Raw genomic sequence first — 21533 nt, forward strand, 5'->3', positions numbered from 1 at the left:
GTTTGGCAGCAGGTTCCCCTGCAGCCCCAGGGACAGCTGGAGGGAGCCCCGAGGGGACAGAGAAAGTGCCGCCTTGGGCTGGGCCTCTGCTGCTGAGCTGGGCTGGGCTCCTGGCATGGAGGGAGCTGATGGCAAGTGGGCAGCGCTGCAGAGAGACAGCGGCTGAGAGAACTTAAAGGCAGTTGAGAGCGGGAGGATGCGGAGAGGTCAGTGAGGAGGAATCTTCAGAGCCCTCTATGTGGTAAGTCTCTGGGTGCAGGGCAATTTAGCTGTTGTTCCTGGAGAGATCTCCCAGAGCTTGTGCATCTGACAGTTTATGGGATCTGTCAGGAGGGCTCTTGGTTTCTCAAAGGGGAAGTTGGTGCTGCAGAGCAGGGCTTCCCTGCTGCACCATCAGAGGGACAGGGCACAACAGCTGCCTTCTCCCAGGGATGGCTGCAGGGCTGTGCAGGCGGGTGTGCAGGCAGGGGTGCCCAGGGCTGTCCTTCAGAGCAGGGTCCCTGCAGCCCAGGGGCTGTGTGCTGGGGCAGGGACTCTGCCGCCTGCCAGGCTCAGCACTCAGCCTGCCCGGGGAGCTCCCAGTGCTGCTGTGGGGAGAAGCTGTGGGGGGAAGGAGCGACGCACAGGATGACAGAATCCTTGTGCTGTTGAGAGGGTGCTGTGTGTGTCAGTGCTGCTCACAGCTGCAGATCACGCTGAGGGCATTCCCAGGAGACTTTTAGCCAGAGGTGATTAAATCAGGGAATATCATGAATGAACACACCATGGCTTACAGACAGATCCGCATCACTTTTCCATCCTCACCAGGGTTGGTCTGATGTTCCCAGCACAGACTGCACACACAGAGATGCCCCTGGGCACTGCCCTGCTGCTGGGAGGGGTCTGCAGGGCAGAGCCCAGCACACAGCGGGTGGGATGGGGTCTGTGAGCAGGGACAGGGAGGTGACCCGGGGACAGAGGAACAGCTCCAGGCAGCAGAGACGTGGACAAGGGGTGGGAGGACACTGCCAACAAGCACTGGGGGAGGCTGCCTTCAGGCAGCTCTCTGTTGGTCTCTCACTGGAGATGTTTTGTGAGCAGGGTCTGCTGGGCAATGACCTGACTCTCTCTTCAGACCCTCTCACCTTTGGGACCCCTGACTGTCTGCTTTGCCTGCCCTGCTGGGTTTGCCAGCTGCCCCCGGAGAGGCACAGCTCTTCTGCAGGCTCCTAGGGAGTGCTGAGCCTTTCCTTGGGCATCAGCGCTCTCCTCGCAGAGTCCTTTGCTTCTCCTGTGAAGAGCAGGGTCCAGCTCTCTGCATCACAACTCCACCTCTGGGCTTCAAAGAGTCGAATTTGCAGGTCTGACCTGTGAAACTGGAGTCCCCAGCTCTCATCAGGTTTCTGGGTTTGTTTAAGATTAATTTGTGTGTGAAGTCCTCTTTGAGGGTCCGCCTGTGAAAGTGCAGGGCAGCTGGGAACAAGACTGACGGACACTGTGGGTCTGCTGACTCTGCTCTCTGTTCACATCTCCTGTGAACATCAGAGCAGTCACAGATCAGCTCCTGTGCACCCACTGCAGCAGAGCAAAGCTGACTCCTCAGCAGGACACGGGCAGGGCTCTGGCTCCTCACAGCACACTCAACCAGCACAAACCACAGACAGGTGGGGAATTCTGCAAGAACTTGACAGGCTTTGCTGAGAAAAGTCTGTCCTAGCTTTTCACTGTCTTTTGCTCACACAGAAAATGCCCCTCTGCCCAGAGGGACCAAATGTCCAACAGCAGCTCCATCACCCAGTTCCTGCTCCTGGCCTTCGCAGACACACGGGAGCTGCAGCTCTTGTTCTTCTGGCTCTTCCTGGGCATCTACCTGGCTGCCCTCCTGGGCAACGGCCTCATCGTCACTGCCATAGCCTGCGACCACCGCCTCCACACCCCCATGTACTTCTTCCTCCTCAACCTCTCCCTGCTTGACATGGGCTCCATCTCCACCACTGTTCCCAATTCAATGTCTAATTCCCTCTAAGACACCAGGACCATCTCCTGTTAGGGTTGTGTTGCACAAATATTTCTTTTTCCCTTCTTGATTGTAACAGAGTACTGTCTCCTCACCGTCATGGCCTACGACCGCTACGTTGCCATCTGCAAACCCCTGCACTACAGGACCCTCCTGGGCAGCAGAGCTTGTGTCCACATGGCAGCAGCTGCCTGGGCCAGTGGGTTTCTCAACGCTGTCCTGCATACGGCCAATACATTTTCACTGCCACTCTATCACGGCAATGCTGTGGACCAGTTCTTCTGTGAAGTTCCCCAGATCCTCAAGCTCTCCTGCTCACATTACTACGTCAGAGAAGTTGGGCTCCTCAGCGTTAGTTTTTCTTTAGCTGTTGGGTGTTTTGTGTTCATTGTTGTGTCCTATGTGCAGATCTTCAGGGCCGTGCTGAGGATCCCCTCTGAGCAGGGACGGCACAAAGCCTTTTCCACGTGCCTCCCTCACCTGGCCGTGGTCTCCCTGTTTATCTGCACTGCCGTGTTTGCTTACTTGAAGCCTCCCTCTGTCTCCTCTCCACTCCTGGATGTGGTGTTGGCAGTTCTGTACTCAGTGGTGCCTCCAGCAGTGAACCCCCTCATCTACAGCATGAGGAACCAGGAGCTCAAGGATGCCCTGAAGAAGCTCATTAAACCCGTAATTTTTCAGCAGATATAAGCTGCCCACATCTCCTCACAAGTGATTTCCATTGCATCTGGGGAACCTCCTGTCCTTTGGGCACTTTATCTGTGACACTTCTGTTTCTCCAGGAATGTCTGCATCCACTCCACTTCTCCAGAGACATGAACCCATCTATGTGACCCAGAGGTCTTTGCACATGTGTCTGGCACAGCGGTATAGATGGCCTCCCAGGTCACATCTCAGTAATAAAAAGGGATTTTCTCAGTGCCAGTGTCTGAAGGTTCTGGTTTTTCTCCAAAGCTGTGGTCAGGCATAGGCTGTAGAAATTGCCACCAGAAAGCCATGCTGCTGTGCTGGGGTTCTCCATGGGCCGAGGGGAGAAGGGCATGGGGCAATGAACTAGGGAAGGAAACTTGGGCTGAGCTTCCGCTTGTGGGTGCCCAGTGGCCCCGGAGATGGTGAGTGATGAGCAGGGATCTGCTCATCTGCTCATCTGCTCATCTGCTCATCTGTCTCCCTGTGGCTCCCACGCACCACAGCCTGCTCGCTCTGCAGAGCAGCACCACCACCTTGGGTCCCCACAGGGACCACGGGAAGAGCGCAGAAGCACCCGATCAGGCCAGGACAGACACAGGCCCTTGGGGAAAGGCTCTCTAGAGGCACGCACATCCCTGGAGAAGAGCAAAGGAACAACTCTCTAGTTCCCAGGGGAAATTAACGACACCTGGACACCCAGGGGATGCTCTCCCAAAACAACTGTCCCAGACTGGTCCCACACGCCAGCCATTTCCATCTCTGGCCGTACATTCCAGTCCTGAGGAACAGCCTTTGCTGCATGGCCACCTCTGGCCTCCTCTGGGGCTCAGTGATGCCCAACTCCATGCTGCTATTCACAAAAAGGAAACGAGTTTCACACGGACACTCATCACGCACCACGTCTGACTTTTGGCACAGCTGGACTGTCAGGCAAGCCCGTTCTCAGACAACTCCAGCCAGATGAAGTGCTCATGGCTCTGTTTCAACAAATTTTAAAAATCTCCATTGATTGAAATCCCACATACAGTCCTGGGTCCATACTCAGACCTCTGGCTCTCAAGATTTATCAAACACCCAGCATGTGCAGCTTCTCTTTGTGGGCAAAGAAGAGGTGATTTGGGGAAGATCAATTTAATTTATTGCCAATTAAAATAGATTTAGATGGTGAGAAACTCTGACAAAATATTAAAGACCATTCCCCAACCTCCACTCCCCTTTTTCCCAGGCTCAAATTGCTCCATTCCTTGTTCTTCTATCCATCCAGACCCAGAGAGGAGCAGGGGGGATTGCGAATGGGGGCTCATGGTAATTTCTGCCACTCTGCTTCCCTGAGAGCATCCATAGAGTTCATGGCCCTGACCAGCCTCACCTGGGGCCTTCTCCCACACCTCTGTCTGTGGGCGCACCGACTGGACAAGGGGAAACATAACCCCCATTTTTAAGAAGGGCAACAAGAAAGACCAAGGGAACTACAGGCCAGTTAGTCTCATCTCTGTGCTTGGCATGGTTGTGGAGCAGATTGTCCTGGAAACTCTGCTAAGGCACATGGAAAAGAAGGACATGGAAAAGAAATACGTGGAAAAGAAGTCAACATGTCCAAGTGGAGACCGGTGACAAGTGACGTTCCTCAGGGGTCAATATTGAGACTGATGCTGTACAGTATCTTTGTTGATGACAGGGACAGTGGGACAGAGTGCACCCTCAGCAAGTTCATCAACAACATGAAGCTCTGTGGTGCGTCAGCACACTGAATGGTAGGGATGCCATCCAGAGGGACCTTGACAGGCTGGAGAGGTGGGTCCATGCAAAGCTCATGAGGTCCAACAAAGCCATGAGAAAGGTCCTGCACATTGTTCGGGGCAATCTCACGAGTTCTCTCACTTTTACCCTTCCAATTCTCCATCCCGCTGTGGGGGAGTGAGCGAGCGGCTATGTAGTGCTGAGCTGCCTGCTACGGTTAAACAAAACAGTACTTTGGGATAGTAGCTCAGAAAAAAAAATGTTCCAAGTCAAGAAGTGGGATAAATGTTGCTATTTTATTGCAATTAATATTATCACAGCTATTAAAAAAAAAAAAACCAAAAGGAAGAAAAGTTAATCGTGAAATTTCCTGATAACCTGGGACTCTTGTAAGATGTATGGGTACCTTAATGATGCTGAAATACTATGTCTTCAAATATTTTCCTCAGGGAATCCTTGGCCTCTTCGTTCCTCATGCTGTAGATGAGGGGGTTCACAGCTGCAGGCACCACTGAGTACAGAACTGCCACCACCAGATCCGGGGATGAGGAGGACATGGAAGGGGGCTTCAGGTGAGAAAAAAAAGAGGTGCTGACACACAGGGAGAATACAGTCAGGTGAGGGAGGCACGTGGAAAAGGCTTTGTGCCGTCCCTGCTCAGAGGGGATCCTCAGCACGGCCCTGAAGATCTGCACATAGGACACAACAATGAACACAAAACACCCAGAGAATAAACAGGCACTGAACATGAGAAGCCCAACTTCCCTGAGGTAGGAGTGTGAGCAGGAGAGCTTGAGGATCTGGGGGATTTCACAGAAGAACTGGTCCACAGCATTGCCCTGGCAGAGTGGCAGTGAAAATGTATTGGCTGTGTGCAGGACAGCGTTGAGAATTCCACCGGTCCAGGCAGCTGCTGCCATGTGGACACAAGCTCTGCTGCCCAGGAGGGTCCAGTAGTGCAGGGGTTTGCAGATGGCAACGTAGCGGTCATAGGCCATGGCGGTGAGGAGACAGTACTCTGTTGAAATGAAAACAACAAACAGAAAGACCTGGGCAGCACATCCCAAGAAGGAGATGGCCCTGATGTCCCAGAGGGAATTGGCCATGGCTTTGCGGACAGTGGTGGAGATGGATCCCAGGTTAAGGAGGCAGAGGTTGAGGAGGAAGAAGTACATGGGGGTGTGGAGGCGGTCATCTCAGTCTATGGCAGTGATGATGAGGCCGTTGGCCAGGAGGGCAGCCAGGTAGATGCCCAGGAAGAGGCAGAAGTGCAAGAGCTGCAGCTCCCGCGTGTCTGCAAATGTCAGGAGGAGGAACTTGGTAATGGAGCTTTGGTTGGACATTGGCTGCCTCTGAGCACGGAGCACTGCCATAGGAAAAAAAAAAAAAAAAGAAACCAGTGACAAGTTAGAGGAGACTTCTTTGAACAAAGTCAAAGCCATTTCTCATACACCCTGCCCCTGCCACACACGTCCTCTTCTTCTTTCCTTGGTGACCTTCCTGCCGCTCTGTGCCTGGAGCACCAGTTGATGCTGGCTGAATGTGCTGTGAGGAGTAGTACCTCTGCCCACTGGTACCCAGGAGTCAGCCCTGCTCAGCAGCAGTGGGTTCATGGGAACGGCGGGGGCAGGGGTCACTCCTGCTGTTCCCCTTTGGCAGATGACACTGCTCCTAGTGCAGGGGGGCCCGTCAGCATCTGCACTCCAGAGGTACGGGGTGGGACAGCAGAAGCCACTTGGAGAGGTTTGGTTTATTTTACAGCTCCTCCTCCCCTCCCACCCTGGGGAGTGTTCTTGGATGTCAGAAACCCCAGCTTAATGCAGAGTGAGGGGAGCTGGTCCATCCTTCTGTCTTGCCCTGGGCTTGCACCTTCCTGAGACAGAGGGAAATGACCCGGAAAAAGCCCCCAGGCACTGCTGGGAGCAGAGGCATCCATCTCAGACACTAAATGTCTCACTCTTTCTAAGGGCTCAGCACCCCAGGTTTAGCTCAGGGCACACGGGGCTCATTTCCCCAACCCAACAGCATTTTCTCTGTCATAGCATCCCTGTGGTCCTCCATCGGGCTTTAAGATACCACCAAGATGTGTAGGAGAGGTTTGCATCCTGCGGGGAAGCTCAGAGCTTGGAAGGAAACCTCAAGGAGACAGCCAAGTTTCCTAATGATGGCTTTGGATTCAAGGAGATTCAGCTCATCCTCCGGCCCCACAGACTGCAGACTCCTGCGAGATGAGAGCATTGCCTGTAGCTTAGTGAAGAGAGAGAAGACCTGGTCTGTGCCTCCGACTTGTTCTGAGCTACCTTGGGCTAGTGCTTCATAAGGTGGAGGGTGATCACACTCTTGTGTTACCCTGAAAAACAACCAGACACTGCTGAGAGCAGAGGGATGCTGTGCTGACCACTGAACGTCTCACCCCTTCTCAAGGTCTCAGCACCCCACCTCCAGCCAAGGACACACAGGGCTCATTTCACCAACCCCACAGCGCTTCTCCATGGGGCTTCCAGATAACAAATTGTGCAAGGGGACAGCTTCACATTCTGGAGGGTGTGTCACAGCTTGGGAGGACACCGCAAGGAGATGGCCACGTGTCCTAAGGATACCATCTGATTCAGGGGAAACCAGCTGCTTCTCCAGCCCCACACACTGCACTGCCCACAGCCCCACAGCTGAGAGGAAAGCTGGGACACTTGTTCCCACGGACACGGCTGCATGGAAGGACCCACAAGATCTGGGTGTGACCCTGCAGCTGAAACTGCACCTCCCCAGCGAGCCTGGCAGCAAGAACGAAATAACACCAGCAATAACAGAGACAAGTGGAGAGAGAAGCAGACAGAGCGAGGGTCTGGCTGCCAGCAGGCAGGGCAGAGGCAGGCAAGTACTCAGGACAGCATCCCCCTCCCCCAGCTGTGCGTGCCCCCTCCCCGACACCACCATCACCGGGCAGCTGCTCTCAGCCCCTGTGCTCTGCAGAGGGACATGGACACGTGGCTGGAGAGCTGCACTACGGCTCTGCTGGAGCTCCGGCCTCACAGGAGGGGGTTCATGTCTGGGACCCCCCAGCCCTGGGGACAGAGGCTCTGGTGGGTGGGAGAGGAGGCCAGGGGGCTTGCTCGAGGAAGGGGACTGCATTGCAGGGGATCATATACAGAGTTTTCTGGATTCTCCCTACCACAGTTCTAATTTAAGTTTCCTCTAATTCTCTGATAATATCCCTCTCACCTGGAGACTCTCGTCCTGAGAGATGTTTCAGTGTCCCATGACTTTTCCCAGTCAGCGCTCACAAACTCCATCCCAACCTCTGCACATTGAACTTTGCCCTACAGAATCCTGCCACAGGGTGTAGCCTGGCACATCTGCCTGTTTGAAGGTAGAAAAAAGCAGAGGTCAGCCTAAGCCTGATGGTTCCAGCAGAGGTGATGCTGGTGCTGTCCACAGGCAGAGGAGAGGCTAGAAGTGCATTAGGAGATCCTGGAAAAAGTGCTGATCATACACTTGGAGTTCAGGGGTCTGAGTGACTTGTCAACATTTATGACACTGTTATAATTAATACCCTACAATTTCCAAAGAGTAGGCAATAGAAAACACAGGCTCTGGAAAGTTCCTTATCTTTGTAGCAATCCTTCTCTTCGTCTTCCCTGTAAAACCTCCTATTGCAAATATTCTTACAGTGAGCTGCAGCTGTGAGCAGCCCTGACCCACACAGCACCCTCTCAGCAGCAGAAGGACCCTGCCATCCTGGGGGTCACTCCTTCCCCACACAGCCTCTCCCCACAGCAGCGCTGGGAGCTCCCCGGGCAGGCTGAGTGCTGAGCCTGGCAGGCGGCAGAGTCCCTGCCCCAGCACACAGCCCCTGGGCTGCAGGGACCCTGCTCTGAAGGACAGCCCTGGGCACCCCTGCCTGCACACCCGCCTGCACAGCCCTGCAGCCGTTCTTAAGCAAAGACAACTGTCATGGTCTGTCCTTCTGACAGGGCAGCAGGCACGCCCTGCGCCGGAGCCCGTCCTCCTTCTCTACACAATGGAAACTGTGAGAGTCCTTCAGAAAGATCCTACAGACTGTGGGATGCACAAGCTTTAAGAGTTCACTCCAGGAACCTCAGCTTCACTGCCCTGCATGCAGAGACTTACCCTGTCCAGGGCTGTGAAGATTCCTCCCCAGTGAGCTCTCAGCACCCTCCCAGCCCAGGCTGCCTTTCCCCTCTCTCTGCACCAGCCCTGTCCCCTCGCTGCCTGCACGCAGAGCCCTCAGCCCTGCTGCGCTTGGCAGAGGAGCTGCTCCTGGGCAGAGCTGTCTCTCTGCAGCGCTGCCCGCTTGCCATCAGCTCCCTCCATGCCAGGAGCCCAGCCCAGCTCAGCAGCAGAGGCCCAGCCCAAGGTAGCACTTTCTCTGTCCCCTCGGGGCTCCCTACAGCTGTCCCTGGGGCTGCAGGGGAACCTGCTGCCAAACAGCAGGCAACCAGCGCGGGGGTTTTGCTCCCGCACCTGGGGAGGGACACTTCTTTCCTGCAGTGTCCTTTCTCCCACTGGAGAACGTTTTAGGCCTAAGCATCACCGTGTCATTGTCCCATCTTTAGACAGGGCACCCAGACAGGGACAGGGAATGATCTCATTCACCGTTGCTGAGGGAAGGCATTCAGCCCCAGGCCCTGGCTGCAGTCCTCAGCTGCCCCCCATGCCCAGCACAAACCCACAGGCAGTGGGATTCCTCCTGACTCCCTTCAGGCGCGCACACCACAGACACCTGCAGGTGACCCTCTGGGCGCAGCTCCCGTGCTGCTTACTGGAGATGGAGGGCAGGACTGAGCTGTGCAAACGCAAAGGCCTGGCGACATCTGAAGTTCCAGAGGTGGTCCAAGGCACGTGGAGCTAGCTGAAGCTTTAGCGGAGCAATGCTGAGGAATCTGGGGAAATGGAGTGACATCTGGGGGTCTGGACAGGCTGGATGGATGGGCTGATGTGAATTGCTTGAGGTTCAACAAGGCCAAGTGCCAGGTCCTTCACCTGGGTCACAGCAGCCCCATGGTGCACTACAGGCTTGGGGAAGAGTGGCTGGAAAGATTCCTGCTGGAAAGGGTCTTGGGGGTGCTGGTATAGACAGCCAGCTGAACATGAGCCAGCAGTGTGCCCAGGTGGCCAAGAAGGCCAACAGCATCCTGGCTTGTATCAGGAACAGAGTGGCCAGCAGGAGCAGGGCAGTGATCGTGCCCCTGTGCTCAGCACTGGCAAGGCTGCACCTTGAATACTGCATGGAAGTTTGGGCCCCTCAGTATCAGATCATGCCTGACCAATTTGGTGGCCTTCTTTGACAGGGTGACAGCATCGGTGGACAAGGGGCGAGCAACTGACATCATCTGCCTGGACTTATGCAAAGCTTTTGGTGCTGTCCTGCACGACATCCTTCTCTCTGAACTGGAGAGACATGGATTTGACAGATGGACCACTTGGTGGATAAGGAGTTGGCTGGATGGCTGCACTCAGAGAGTGGTGGTCCAAGTGATGACCAGCGATGAGTGGCATTCCTCAAGGGCTGGTATTGCTCTCGGCCCTGTTCAACATCTTTGTTGGCAACATGGACAGTGGCATAGAGTGCACCCTCAGCAAGTTTTTAGGCAACACCAAGTTGTGTGGTGCCCTCCAAAAGCTGGAGAGGAGGGATGCCATCCAGAGGGACCTGGACAGGCTGGAGAGGTGGGCCCGTGCCAACCTCATGAAGATTGCAGATTAGATTCAGATTAGGTATTAGGAATTTTTTTTAACACTGAAGGTGGTAGAACACTGGCACAGATTGCCCAGAGAAGTGCTGGATGCCCCATCCCAGGAAACATTCAAGGCCAGGCTGGACAGGGCTCTGAGCAACCTGATCTTTTTGGAGATGTCTCTGCTCCTTGCAGGGGGGTTGGAATGGGTGGGTATTAAAGGTCCCTTCCCACCCTAAATATTCTGTGATTCTGAGGAGTTGCTGGAGGGTGTCCAAAGAAGGGCAACAAGTCTGGTGAAGGGTCTAGAGCACAGGTCTCCTGAGAAGCATCTGAATGAACTGGGATTGTTTAGTCTGGAGATGATGAGGCTGAGGGGAGACCCCATCACTTTTTACAACTACATGGAGGAGGTTGTAGGGGAGCAAGTGCTCGTTTCTTCTCCCAAGTAACTAATAATAGGATGAGAAGAAATGGCCTCAAGTTGCGGCAGGGGAGGTTTAGATTGGATATTGTGAGGGATTTGTGAGACACATGGACGTGCACAGAGAGAACCAGGTGTCTGTAGCATCCAACGTGTTAAAGGCAGGGAAAAGACCTGAAATAATGGGGTCGTGCTGAAGTGAAATAGGTTGAATTTCAATTTGAGACAGAAGAAGGAGGAGGATTGGCAATTCAGTGCTGGGATATGGAGAGAAAGAGGGGATTCAGGAAAGTCTTGGGCAGAAATGATGTTGTGTGCAGAAACTCTTCACTTTAAGAACTTCAACAATGTTGAACTTTATTTCATAGGCCATGGACAAGGATTAATGATTTTAAAATAGTGGGGAGTAGATTTAGATTGGATATTAGGAAAAAAAGTTCTACAATGCAAGTTATAGAATACTGGAACAGGTTGCCCAGAAAGGTGGAGGAAGCCCCATCCCTGGAAAAGTTCAAGGCCAGGCTGGATGAGTCTCTGAGCAACCTGATCTAGTCAGGGATGTCCCTGCTCCTTGCAGGGTGGTTGGACTAGATGACCTTTGAAGGTCCCTTCCAACCCTAACCATTCTATGATTCTATGATTCTATGATTGCACAGGACAGCAACATGATCACAATTTCTCTCCTGCAATGTAAATCCAGATCTATGAAGCTATTTCCAAAATACATTGCCCATGTATGCTTTGAATGGAGAAACTGTGTCCCAAGGACGTGGTTATACTCATACAGTTCCCATCTGCATTTCACATCTAAATGGAGCTGTGAGCAGTGAAGGGTGGAGAAGCTGGGCAGACCTCACTGTTATTGCTTTGCTCTCCAGCAGTGTCCACCAGTGGTATCCACAGTGGGGACCCACCGGTCAGAAGCTTGGAAGAGCAGCAGAGCTCAGTACAGCTGCTCTGCAAGGACAGCGTCCTCCCAGCTCAGCAGAGAGATATTCACTTGGAACTCAAAATGGAATCCAGGGGCATCATGATGAATGACACAGTGAGCATCGATGCCTATCAGCTTGGAACATCCATCACACGATTAACACATGAATAGCTGGTGGCTTTTCCAGGACTCATTTCTCAAGGGACAGAGAAAGCTGTGGGTACAAGCAGTCTCACGCACACTTTTCCCATCACATGCAATTAGACTACAAGCCAACCACTTGATCTCGTAAATATGACAGCCAAAGGGACCCTTCCCTGAGCTCTCCCTGCCCAGCGCCGTGGCTGCATGGCGCTGATCTCCCCTTGAGCTGGGACACCTCTCCTGTTTGCTCCTCCAGGCTGAGAGATCTCTTACAAACAGCCAATCTTTGGCACGTGACCGACATGGCACATGACCTGGTATCACAGTGCACCAGGATTTTGTATTGGTAATGGTGATTCTGTGCTGGTGCCTCTGAATCATTGTTACATCCTCTGTGCAGTCACAGGCTGAACCTTCCCATCAGCCTTTGTCAAGTTGCACTGTTACACATCGCATTTCCATAAAATCACTTTTGCTGATGCTGTTGACTGTGGTACTTTAAGTGATCTGAATGGCCCATCCATGACAACTACACTCAGGTTTACTGTTCTGTGGATCACTAAGTCCTTGATGTACAACGGTCTCCTGGTCAGGATCACCGAACCACCTGACAAAGGTGAGAAGAAGAATGGCGATAAGTAAGGACTTGGAAGACCAGAGACATCTGCTAGGGAAGGTGGAAGATGATCCCTGACCCACCATTGGGGAATGCTCTCCCTGACTTTTGGGATTTGGGGTCTGTTTTGAGAAGATGAGGAACCTGGGCATCTGTAGCCATTTGAGGTGGAGGACCAGTGCACTAAAGCAGTAGTTTTCAGCTGCTTGAAGGGTGACGTCTCAGATTGTAGAGTGTTTCTTGGTACTGGGAAGAGAAGGAAACCTCCATAAAGTGTAGCTTGGAAGGTTCAGATTTGAGGTGAGGAAAAAGAAATCCAATCAAACAGTGGCACTGTGGGGCAAGAGGTCACCCAGAGAGAGTCTGGCTCATCCCATGGCTTGTGTTTCAACAACAGCCAGTGAGGGTGCAGGGACATTGGTGAGGGCAGGAAAATGCCAGGGTGAGAGCTAGGTGGGAAATAAAGATTGGTGTCATCAGGCAACAGGAAAGAGACGCAGGCATGGACAGTGTGACACAGCGCAGCAGAGATGGCCAAGGGCTCTGGCGAGACTGAAAGGCCTAAAGGAACCACGGTCTTTGTCCCCTTGGCTACGGCAGCTGCCCGCACCACTCAGGTCTTCCAGGAGAAACAGGATTTTGGGTTGTGGGCTTTGTTTCTTCTTTGCCTCTACTTGGGTAAGTGCAGAGACGCGGCACAGTTTTTCTGCGCTGGGCATTGGTCATTTTCACATCTCCCTGCCCCCAGGAAGAGCCCTGAGTCACACGTGAGGGACAGGATGTGCCTTCCCAGGGCCGGGGGCTCTGGCCATTTCTGCTTTCTGGCAAAACCAAGAGTTTTCTCTGCACTACAGCCCCCTGCACAGGGCCTTTGCCCCCCTGCACTCACAACCTCCAATTTCCTGCTCCAATGACCTGCTCTAACGAGTCCCTGGGGAGGCTTTGTCAGGAATGGCCCCCAGTGGGCCCCATCAATGCTCCAAGGTACTCTGGGCTTTGCTTCTGACTTTAACTGCTTGAGAAGTTTCTTCAATCTCCTCTCAGTCCCTGGAGTTCATTTAAGGAGCCCCAAAGTCACCATGGGGCTCGTTAAAATACAGAAAGCCCTAATGAGCTGTGTCTCTTCCTATAGTTTTCCACAAGTCTTCAAGATCTGTACAGGTAATGAGAGAGGTTTCACAGGGGAGTTAAGGAGGAAGATTTCAGCGAGCACTTAACAAGACTGCTGCTGGATTTTCAATTTTAAATTTTTAATTACTTTTCAGTTTACAAGAGTTGACAGAAGCATTCTCCAAGGGATGTTGCTCCAGGGTGTCTCCTCAGGATGGCTGGACAGGTAGAAACAGCAGTGCCTTGCGGTCTGACACTGTATGGACAGCCTTGCTCCTCACCTCTCACACCTCCCCATTGCTGTCATTGGCCACCTGGGACTCACATCACTGCTCCTTGCATCACACTTCTCCACTGATCTCCACCGCTGGATGTTACAGCTCCACTGCGCCAGCTCCCTCCTGCTCTCCTTTGAGAACTGCCTGCGCACAGGCACAGCAGCAATTTTCCTTTTCACAAAGAGAGCAGGAAAATGTTTCCTAGACAATACAGCACACTGCACAGCCACACACCAAGTACAGGCTGCATCCCATGAGATTGCCTTTTTGCAAAGGAGAGCCTTACGAGAAATATTTTAGGCAGGCAGATGGAGAAGAAAACAAAGGTGTTTACAGACAGAATTAAAGAGTTGGCTGAGGAGACAACTGGGCTTCTGAACGACAGGCCAGCTTTTAACTCCCTGGAGCTCAGAGCAGCAACCAGATGGGTGCGAGGTATCTGAATGACGAAATAGTGGCGGGAGGAGGAAATTGGAGAATAATTGAAGTGTCCTTTGTCCAGACAGCCTGCACCTGAAAAGACAATGTGAGAAACAGTCCTTGTACCTGATGAGGAGCAGCTGAGGGAACTGGGGTTGTTTGGAGAAAAGGAGGCTGGAGGAAAGGAGGCTGAGGGGAGACCTTATTGCTTTCTCCAACTGCCTGAAGGGAGCTGGAGCAAGGTGGGTGTTGGTCTCTTCTCCTCAGGAACAAGGGACAGCAAGAGAGGAAACAGCCCCAGGTTGCACCAGGGCAGGTTTGGATTGGATATTAGGAAAAATCTCTTCACTGAAAGGGTTACCAAGCACTGGAGCAGGCTGCCCAGGGAAGCGTTGAGTCACCATCCCTGGAGGGATCTAAAAGCCCTTAGGGACACGGCTCAGTGGTGGACTTGGCAGTGCTGGGTTAACGGCTGGGCTCAAGGGTGTCCGGAGTCTTTTCCAACCTAAATGATCCTATGATTCTACCGACCGCTGACGTGAAGCACAGGGAGGTGGTGAACGCTCTTGTGCCGGGCACAGACACTGAAGCTCTGGCAGCACACGGAGCCATTACCTGACAGCCGTTCACAAGAAGCATTTCCACCCCACCTTGTGCTCTTTGAGTCATGGCCACGGAGCACGCCAGGATCACAAGCACGACCGGCACTGGAGGTGAGCCATGCGTGGTGCCTCGCCCACCGACTGCCAGGAGAAGTCCTGTCCCATCCCAGCTGCCTTGGAAGTCCCTCCCCTCTACTGGTCCTGTGCCTTGTTGGGCTTGGCTGGAAAAACCCACCACCCTTTCTGCTTTACCCGGAAGTACATCTGATGCAGAAGGCCTTTCCCTTACCTACAGGGGGGCCACCATGTTTATACGTCTGTACATTTGTAGTTTTTAATATATAAGCATTTATAAAGCCAGGGAAATGAAATGCATGCAGCCGTTACAACGCAGGTGTAAAATGGATAAAGCCTTCTTTTATAAAAGCCAGTGGAACAAACAATTAGCGTTACACGTGAGCAGACAGAGGAGTACGAAGCGGGGTGGAGGCCCCGCACTCTGCCAGGCTGCAGCCCTGACGTATCCGGGCAGAGGGACCTTCATGTAGGCAGAGGGGATCTGAAGGGTGGGGAGGACACAGAGAAGCTGGAAGGTGCCCAGAGGCCATGGCCCTCTCCCAGGAGGCCACCAAGGCCTTGGCGCAAATCCTGTCCCGTACAAAGAAGAGCCCAATCCTGTGGGCTGGACTGGAGGCGGCCTGGCCAGGGGGAGCCTGGGGACTTGTGGTGCCAGAGGAAGGGTCCTTCTGACCCACAGCTCTGCAGTGCTCTAGCAAGAGGTGAAGGAGTGAGGACAGCCAGGGCAGGCTGGAAGAAGGCAGATGGACTCTGCAAGAATCTCAGGGAGAAAAATCATTGCTGAAGCTTGGAGCTGAACCGGGGACATTTAGATCTTCAGTGGAATGTTCTCCAGCTCTCCAGCTGAGCTACTTCAGCCTTGCCTCAGCAGCGCTTGTCCCAGTTCTACCTGTGCCAGGCCACAGGCTGACACACATCATGACAGGTCCTTGGCCACGTTCCCAGGAAAAATCTGTACGCAGTGCTGGGCAGAGTGGACCTTGCCTCTCCAGTTCTCCATGGCCATGTGGGCTCCAGGTGTGGAGCAGGTGCCAGCTGACGCTGGGAGTGCCAAAATGTGTGTTTGGCCTCACTTACAAGGGTGACAGTGGTGAAGGCCAGTAGGCAGGCCATGCCTGTGCAATGTGAAGGCTGAATGTGTAAGAAGTGTGGGGCTGGTGGAAGACCTGTCCCATGGAGAGGAGAGGGCCCTGGGGAGGCAGAGCTTGTGCTGGTGCCATAGGGTTTTGCTTCATTCTGGCATGAGCAGGAGTGTTTTTTCAATGTTTGGAGGCCATATTTATGGGGAATGAAGACTTGAAAACATTTAAGGATGGGGACTGCCCAACCTGTCAGGAAAATAACTCCCAGTGTTTATGTGATCTCATAGGTATGACCTGATGGACCTCATGGTCCTCATCTTGCAGGTGAACATCCTTTCAGCATTTGTCCCTTGCCTCTTGTCCTCCCACCAGGCATCACAATGAAGAGCATGGCTCCATCTTAACTGCCTGATGGGTACTGAAATGCTGCTGTGAAGTATCCAAAAGCCTTCTTGTATCTACACTGAACAGTCTCTGTTGTCCACCAAGACACCCAGAGCCTTTTACACTGCAGCAGCCAGCGCTGGTGCCCAGGGTCAGGGCAACCCAGGGGCTGGATTGGGCAGTTCTCCTCTCTGAAATCCATTAGGATCTTGTTCGGCCAGTCTTCCAAACTGTTCAGTTTCCTCCAGAAGGCAGTTCTCCACTGTAAATGCCTTTGCTTCAGTTTTGTGTCATCTGCAAATTCTGTCAGCCACTCCAGGACACTGATAACACCATCAAGTCCCAGGAGAGACCCCAATGCATCCAATCACTCTTTTACTCCCCTCCATGCCCACCTATCAAGACTGCAGCTTCCAAGGTTCCATACAAGAGCATTGTGCGAGATGGTGTGTGCTGGGTTGACCTTGGCTTGCGGTCAGATGCCCACCCAGCCGCGATCTCACTCCCCCTCCTCAACAGTGTTGGTGCCCACAGAGTGAGCAAACCCTGCTCTCACCAGATCCAGAGGGAAGAAGGCCTGGGCTGCACAGCACTGGCAGGAGGCCTTGAGACATTATGGTCAGTGGAGATCTGACAAATAAAGGTGGTGGCGAGGAGAAAGAGAGAATCCCAGCTCTCTGTGTGCAAAATAACTCCAGTGGGGCAGATGGACACCTGTACAGGTTTCTGTGCATGTCCTGAGTAGGAAGAGGTTTCGTTATCCTAAACGTGGGCACCTGCTGTCACTTCAGTTTGCCAAAGGAATTTCCCAACAGCCTCCAAGGTGAAGCCCCAGACACTGCCCTGTCCCTAAGAACTGCTCCACCTGAGCCTGCAGTCTCCTGCACAAAGCTTGGGCCACCTCGGGCACCTCAGCTGTCACCAGGGCTTTGTATCTAAAGAACTCCCTGCTGCCCTCCATCTCCCGTAAGGAGGAGGGGAGCTGAGAGAAAGAGCTCACAGGCAAATGCCCTTTTGTGCTGAGCTGAACAGGGGCAAGAGGAATCCCAGCTCCTGTGGGTTTGTGGTGTGCATGGAAGGGAGCTGAGTCCTCTTCTAGCGCCAGCACTACAGACCCAGGGTGAGATGCCTGCACTGACGGCGCTGAATCCCTTCCCTCAGCAGGGGTAGAGGACATCCCTCACTTTGGGTATTCTGCCTGCTGACGGGACAAGGCCAGGTGATATTTAGAGCTGACTCTGTCTGTGAGCAGGAAAATGGCAGTGCTTGAAAAGACGTGACTCTTCTCTCCCAGCTTAGGAGCAAAACCCCCGTGGTGGCTGCAGGCTGTTTGGCAGCAGGTTCCCCTGCAGCCCCAGGGACAGCTGGAGGGAGCCCCGAGGGGACAGAGAAAGTGCCGCCTTGGGCTGGGCCTCTGCTGCTGAGCTGGGCTGGGCTCCTGGCATGGAGGGAGCTGATGGCAAGCGGGCAGCGCTGCAGAGAGACAGCTCTGCCCAGGAGCAGCTCCTCTGCCAAGCGCAGCAGGGCTGAAGGCTCTGCGTGCAGGAGCTGAGGGGAGAGGGCTGGTGCAGAGAGAGGGGAAAGGCAGCCTGGGCTGGGAGGGTGCTGAGAGCTCACTGGGGAGGAATCTTCACAGCCCTGGACAGAGTACGTCTCTGCATCCACGGCAGTGAAGCTGTGGTTCCTGAAGTGATGTTCTTAGGCTGGCACATCTCACAGATTACAGGACCTGTAAGTACAGCTCTCAGAGATTCTGCAGTGTAGGGGAGGAGGACATGCTCCGGAGCAGGGCTTCCCTGCTGCACCGTCAGGGGGACAGGGCACGACGGCTGCCTTCTCCCAGGGATGGCTGCAGGGCTGTGCAGGCGGGTGTGCAGGCAGGGGTGCCCAGGGCTGTCCTTCAGAGCAGGGTCCCTGCAGCCCAGGGGCTGTGTGCTGGGGCAGGGACTCTGCCGCCTGCCAGGCTCAGCACTCAGCCTGCCCAGGGAGCTCCCAGCGCTGCTGTGGGGAGAAGCTGTGTGGGGAAGGAGCGACCCCTGGCAGGTCAGGGTCCTTCTGCTGTGGCAAGCGTTCTTCATGGGAAAGGGCTGCTATCAGCTCCAGATTAAACCCAGGACATTTCTGGAGAGGAGCTTTCAAAATTTACAGGCAAAGCAAGGGTTTCCTTCTTCACTTTCTGCATTCCTGAGCCTTGGCATTAAGCTTTGTATTATTTGGATGGCTGGGAATGGAAATGGATCTGTCAGACGTGCAAAATGCTCTGAGACACCTTAGCTGTTACACTAAGAGATGCCAGGTCTACCTCATCATACTCCACAGGAATATCCATGAAGTTGGTCTCTGAGGTGAAAGTTGCTTTCATGGCCCCCAGTTCATCTCCTGCACTGGGGGAGAGGAGAGAGGGCAGGGAGAGGGTAGTGGCGCTGCTGGAGTCGGACAGGACACTGAGAGTGCAGGAGCATTGCACTGGTACATGGACAGGTCTGTGAGAAACCTCATGGAGTCCCCAAGGCTCAGCCTACAGACAGCACAACAGCATCGTGTCGGTGTCCTCTGTGGGATGTGCTGGAGCTGCTCCTTAGCCCTTGCGCACACAGAGATGCCCCTGGGCAGTGCCCTGCTGTCTGGAGCGGTCTGCAGGGCAGAGCTGAGCGCACAGCGGGTGGGATGGGGTCTGTGAGCAGTGCCAGGGGGGTGACCCAGGGACAGAGAAGCAGCTCCCAGCAGGGACAGCTGCAGGCAGCAGAGACATGGGCAGGGAGGGAGAGGGAGCTGCTGCCAGAAACGCTGTGGGAGTGGGGATTGAGCAGCTCCCTGCCATTCCCTGCAGCACAGGATATTTCCCAGAGCAAACTCCTGGTGTCCTCTGGCACCCAGCACAGCCTCTGCTGTCACGGGCTGTCAGGCTGCGTCTTCTTCTTGGCAGCTTGACCCTCACTGAGGACAAATTCCCCAGCACCTGTCTGTCTGTCCCTCTCCTTCCTCCCTTGGCAGGAGCACTGGGCTGTTTCTCTGTGTTCCTCCTCCTTTCTTTGCTGCCTTTGTCTCCCCCTCTCCTGGGGCTTTGGGTTCTGCAGTGTGGGGGCTGGCAGTGAGGTGGCCCTCACCTCAGGCCAACCCATCTTTGTGACGTTCAAGGCCAGGTTCGATGAGGCTCTGAGCAACCTGATCTACTTGGGGATGTCCCTGGTCCCTGCAGGGGGGTTGGACTAGATGACCTGTGAAGGTCCCTTCCAAACCTAACCATTCTATGATTGTATGATTCTATGACTTTGGACTCTAGCCCTGGGAGTGGTGCTGGGATGTGGGCTGCCCTCCACAAAGTCACAGCACTCCCATGGACTCTCTGTGCCCCAGAGAGGAGCCCCGTGGAGAAGACACATCAGCGCTGAGACCATGAGAGTGCTGCTCATCGCTTGTATGTGGCAGCTGCCATGAGCCCTGTGTGTCCAGGTTGGGACGGGAGAGCTGGGATCCTCCTGCAGCAGAATCAGAGAGAGGGTGGAGGGGTCTGGAGAGCTGCACTTGGAAACTGGGTTCCTCTGCTCTCAGCAGGGTCCAGGTTCTTCTACGGGGAACATCGGAGTGTGATCCTCCTCAGGCTCAAGGAGCTGCAGGGAAAGGGCAGCTGAGAGCAGGGCTGTTGGACAGACCAGCTCTCCGTACCCTGCACTAAGGGACAATGCTTTGCCTTGTCAGTACCCACAGCGTTTCACTTGGAGCGCAGCAAGAACGCCAAGGATTTCTGCCTCAAAAACACTCCTCAGGGGTGGTGAGGCAACTGCAAAAGAGTAAACAAACCCAGATTCCCACAGCTCTGCTCTGCATTCGGGTGAATTGGGAAGGACAATGCTGAGAAGCTCTTTGGTATCAAAAGTGGATTTAATCTGAGATCACTGTGCTCGTATTTGCCTACTGCTGCAGGGCAGGACTGACACCTTCAGAGCCCAGGGCAGAGCCCCCACCTCCCAGTGGCACCCTCAGCCAGCACCACCTGGCCCTCACAAAAGGAGCCTGCCAAAGACCTTCCAGAACAGGGAGAGGCACTCTGGGGGTTTTCCATGAGAACTGGAATAGGTTTTGCTCAGAGAAGAGTGCCCTGACTTCTCACTGCCTTTTCCTCCTTGTCCAGGTCTGCACGCACAGAGGGAGCCAATGTCCAACGGCAGCTCCATCACCCAGTTCCTCCTCCTGGCCTTCGCAGACACACGGGAGCTGCAGCTCTTGCACTTCTGGCTCTTCCTGGGCATCTACCTGGCTTCCCTCCTGGCCAACGGCCTCATCGTCACTGCCATAGCCTGCGACCACCGCCTCCACACCCCCATGTACTTCTTCCTCCTCAACCTCTCCCTCCTTGACCTGGGATCCATCTCCACCACTGTCCCTAAATCCATGGCCAATTCCCTCTGGGATACACGGGCCATCTCCTACTCAGGATGTGTTGCGCAGGTCTTCTTTCTATTCTTCTTATTAGGTGCAGAGTATTCTCTTCTCACCGTCATGGCCTATGACCGCTACGTTGCCATCTGCAAACCCCTGCACTACGGGACCCTCCTGGGCAGCAGAGCTTGTGTCCACATGGCAGCAGCTGCCTGGGGCAGTGGGTTTCTCAACGCTGGGCTGCACACTGTCAACACCTTTTCACTGCCACTCTGCCAGGGCAATGCTGTGGAACAGTTCTTCTGTGAAATCCCACAAATCCTAAAGATTTCTTGCTCAGACTTTTACCTCAGGGAAATTGGAGTCCTTGTGGTTAGTATTTGTTTATTCTTTGGCTGTTTTGTGTTCTTTGTTGTGTCCTACGTGCAGATCTTCAGGGCCGTGCTGAGGATCCCCTCTGAGCAGGGACGGCACAAAGCCTTTTCCACGTGCCTCCCTCACCTGGCCGTGGTCTCCCTGTTTGTCAGCACTGGAATGATTGCCTACCTGAAGCCTCCTTCCATCTCCTTCCCATCCCTGGATCTGGTGGTGGCAGTTCTGTACTCAGTGGTGCCTCCAGCAGTGAACCCCCTCATCTACAGCATGAGGAACCAGGAGCTCAGAGATGCGCTGAAGAAACTGATTCAATCAGTTGTCCCTCAGTACCTATAAGCTGTTTGTGCCTTTTCTGCAGTGATTTCTGATTCCTTTCTGGAACTTTCTGTCTTGGGCATTTTATGTCTGATAATCCGGTTTATCCGGGAATGCCTACATCCACTCCACTTTTCCAGGTGCCTGAACACACCCTGTCTGAGCCAGAGATCTTTGGATATTTTTCTGGCACAACCACACAACTGGCCTCCTGTGCCGCATATGTGTAATAAAACGGATTTCCTCAGTCCCAGTGTCTGGAGATGCGGTTT

At 53.9% G+C, this 21533-nt stretch overlaps 1 protein-coding gene across 1 annotated transcript; it reads left to right on the forward strand.

The window, feature by feature from the left end:
- Window positions 1–20346: 20346 nt before the first annotated feature.
- Window positions 20347–21282, forward strand: LOC147599791 (olfactory receptor 14A16-like). Its single transcript, XM_086753575.1, has one exon. The coding sequence runs from the start codon at window positions 20347–20349 to the stop codon at window positions 21280–21282; it is 936 nt and encodes a 311-aa protein (XP_086609701.1).
- Window positions 21283–21533: the final 251 nt, after the last annotated feature.

This window comes from Chlamydotis macqueenii, chromosome 8 (assembly GCF_036417535.1).
Source record: "Chlamydotis macqueenii isolate bChlMac1 chromosome 8, bChlMac1.mat, whole genome shotgun sequence".
Taxonomy (NCBI): Eukaryota; Metazoa; Chordata; class Aves; order Otidiformes; family Otididae; genus Chlamydotis; species Chlamydotis macqueenii.

Excerpts from the sequence above, each read along its gene's own strand:
- LOC147599791 (XM_086753575.1), top strand. The coding sequence starts at position 20,347 with ATGTCCAACGGCAGCTCCATCACCCAGTTCCTCCTCCTGGCCTTCGCA.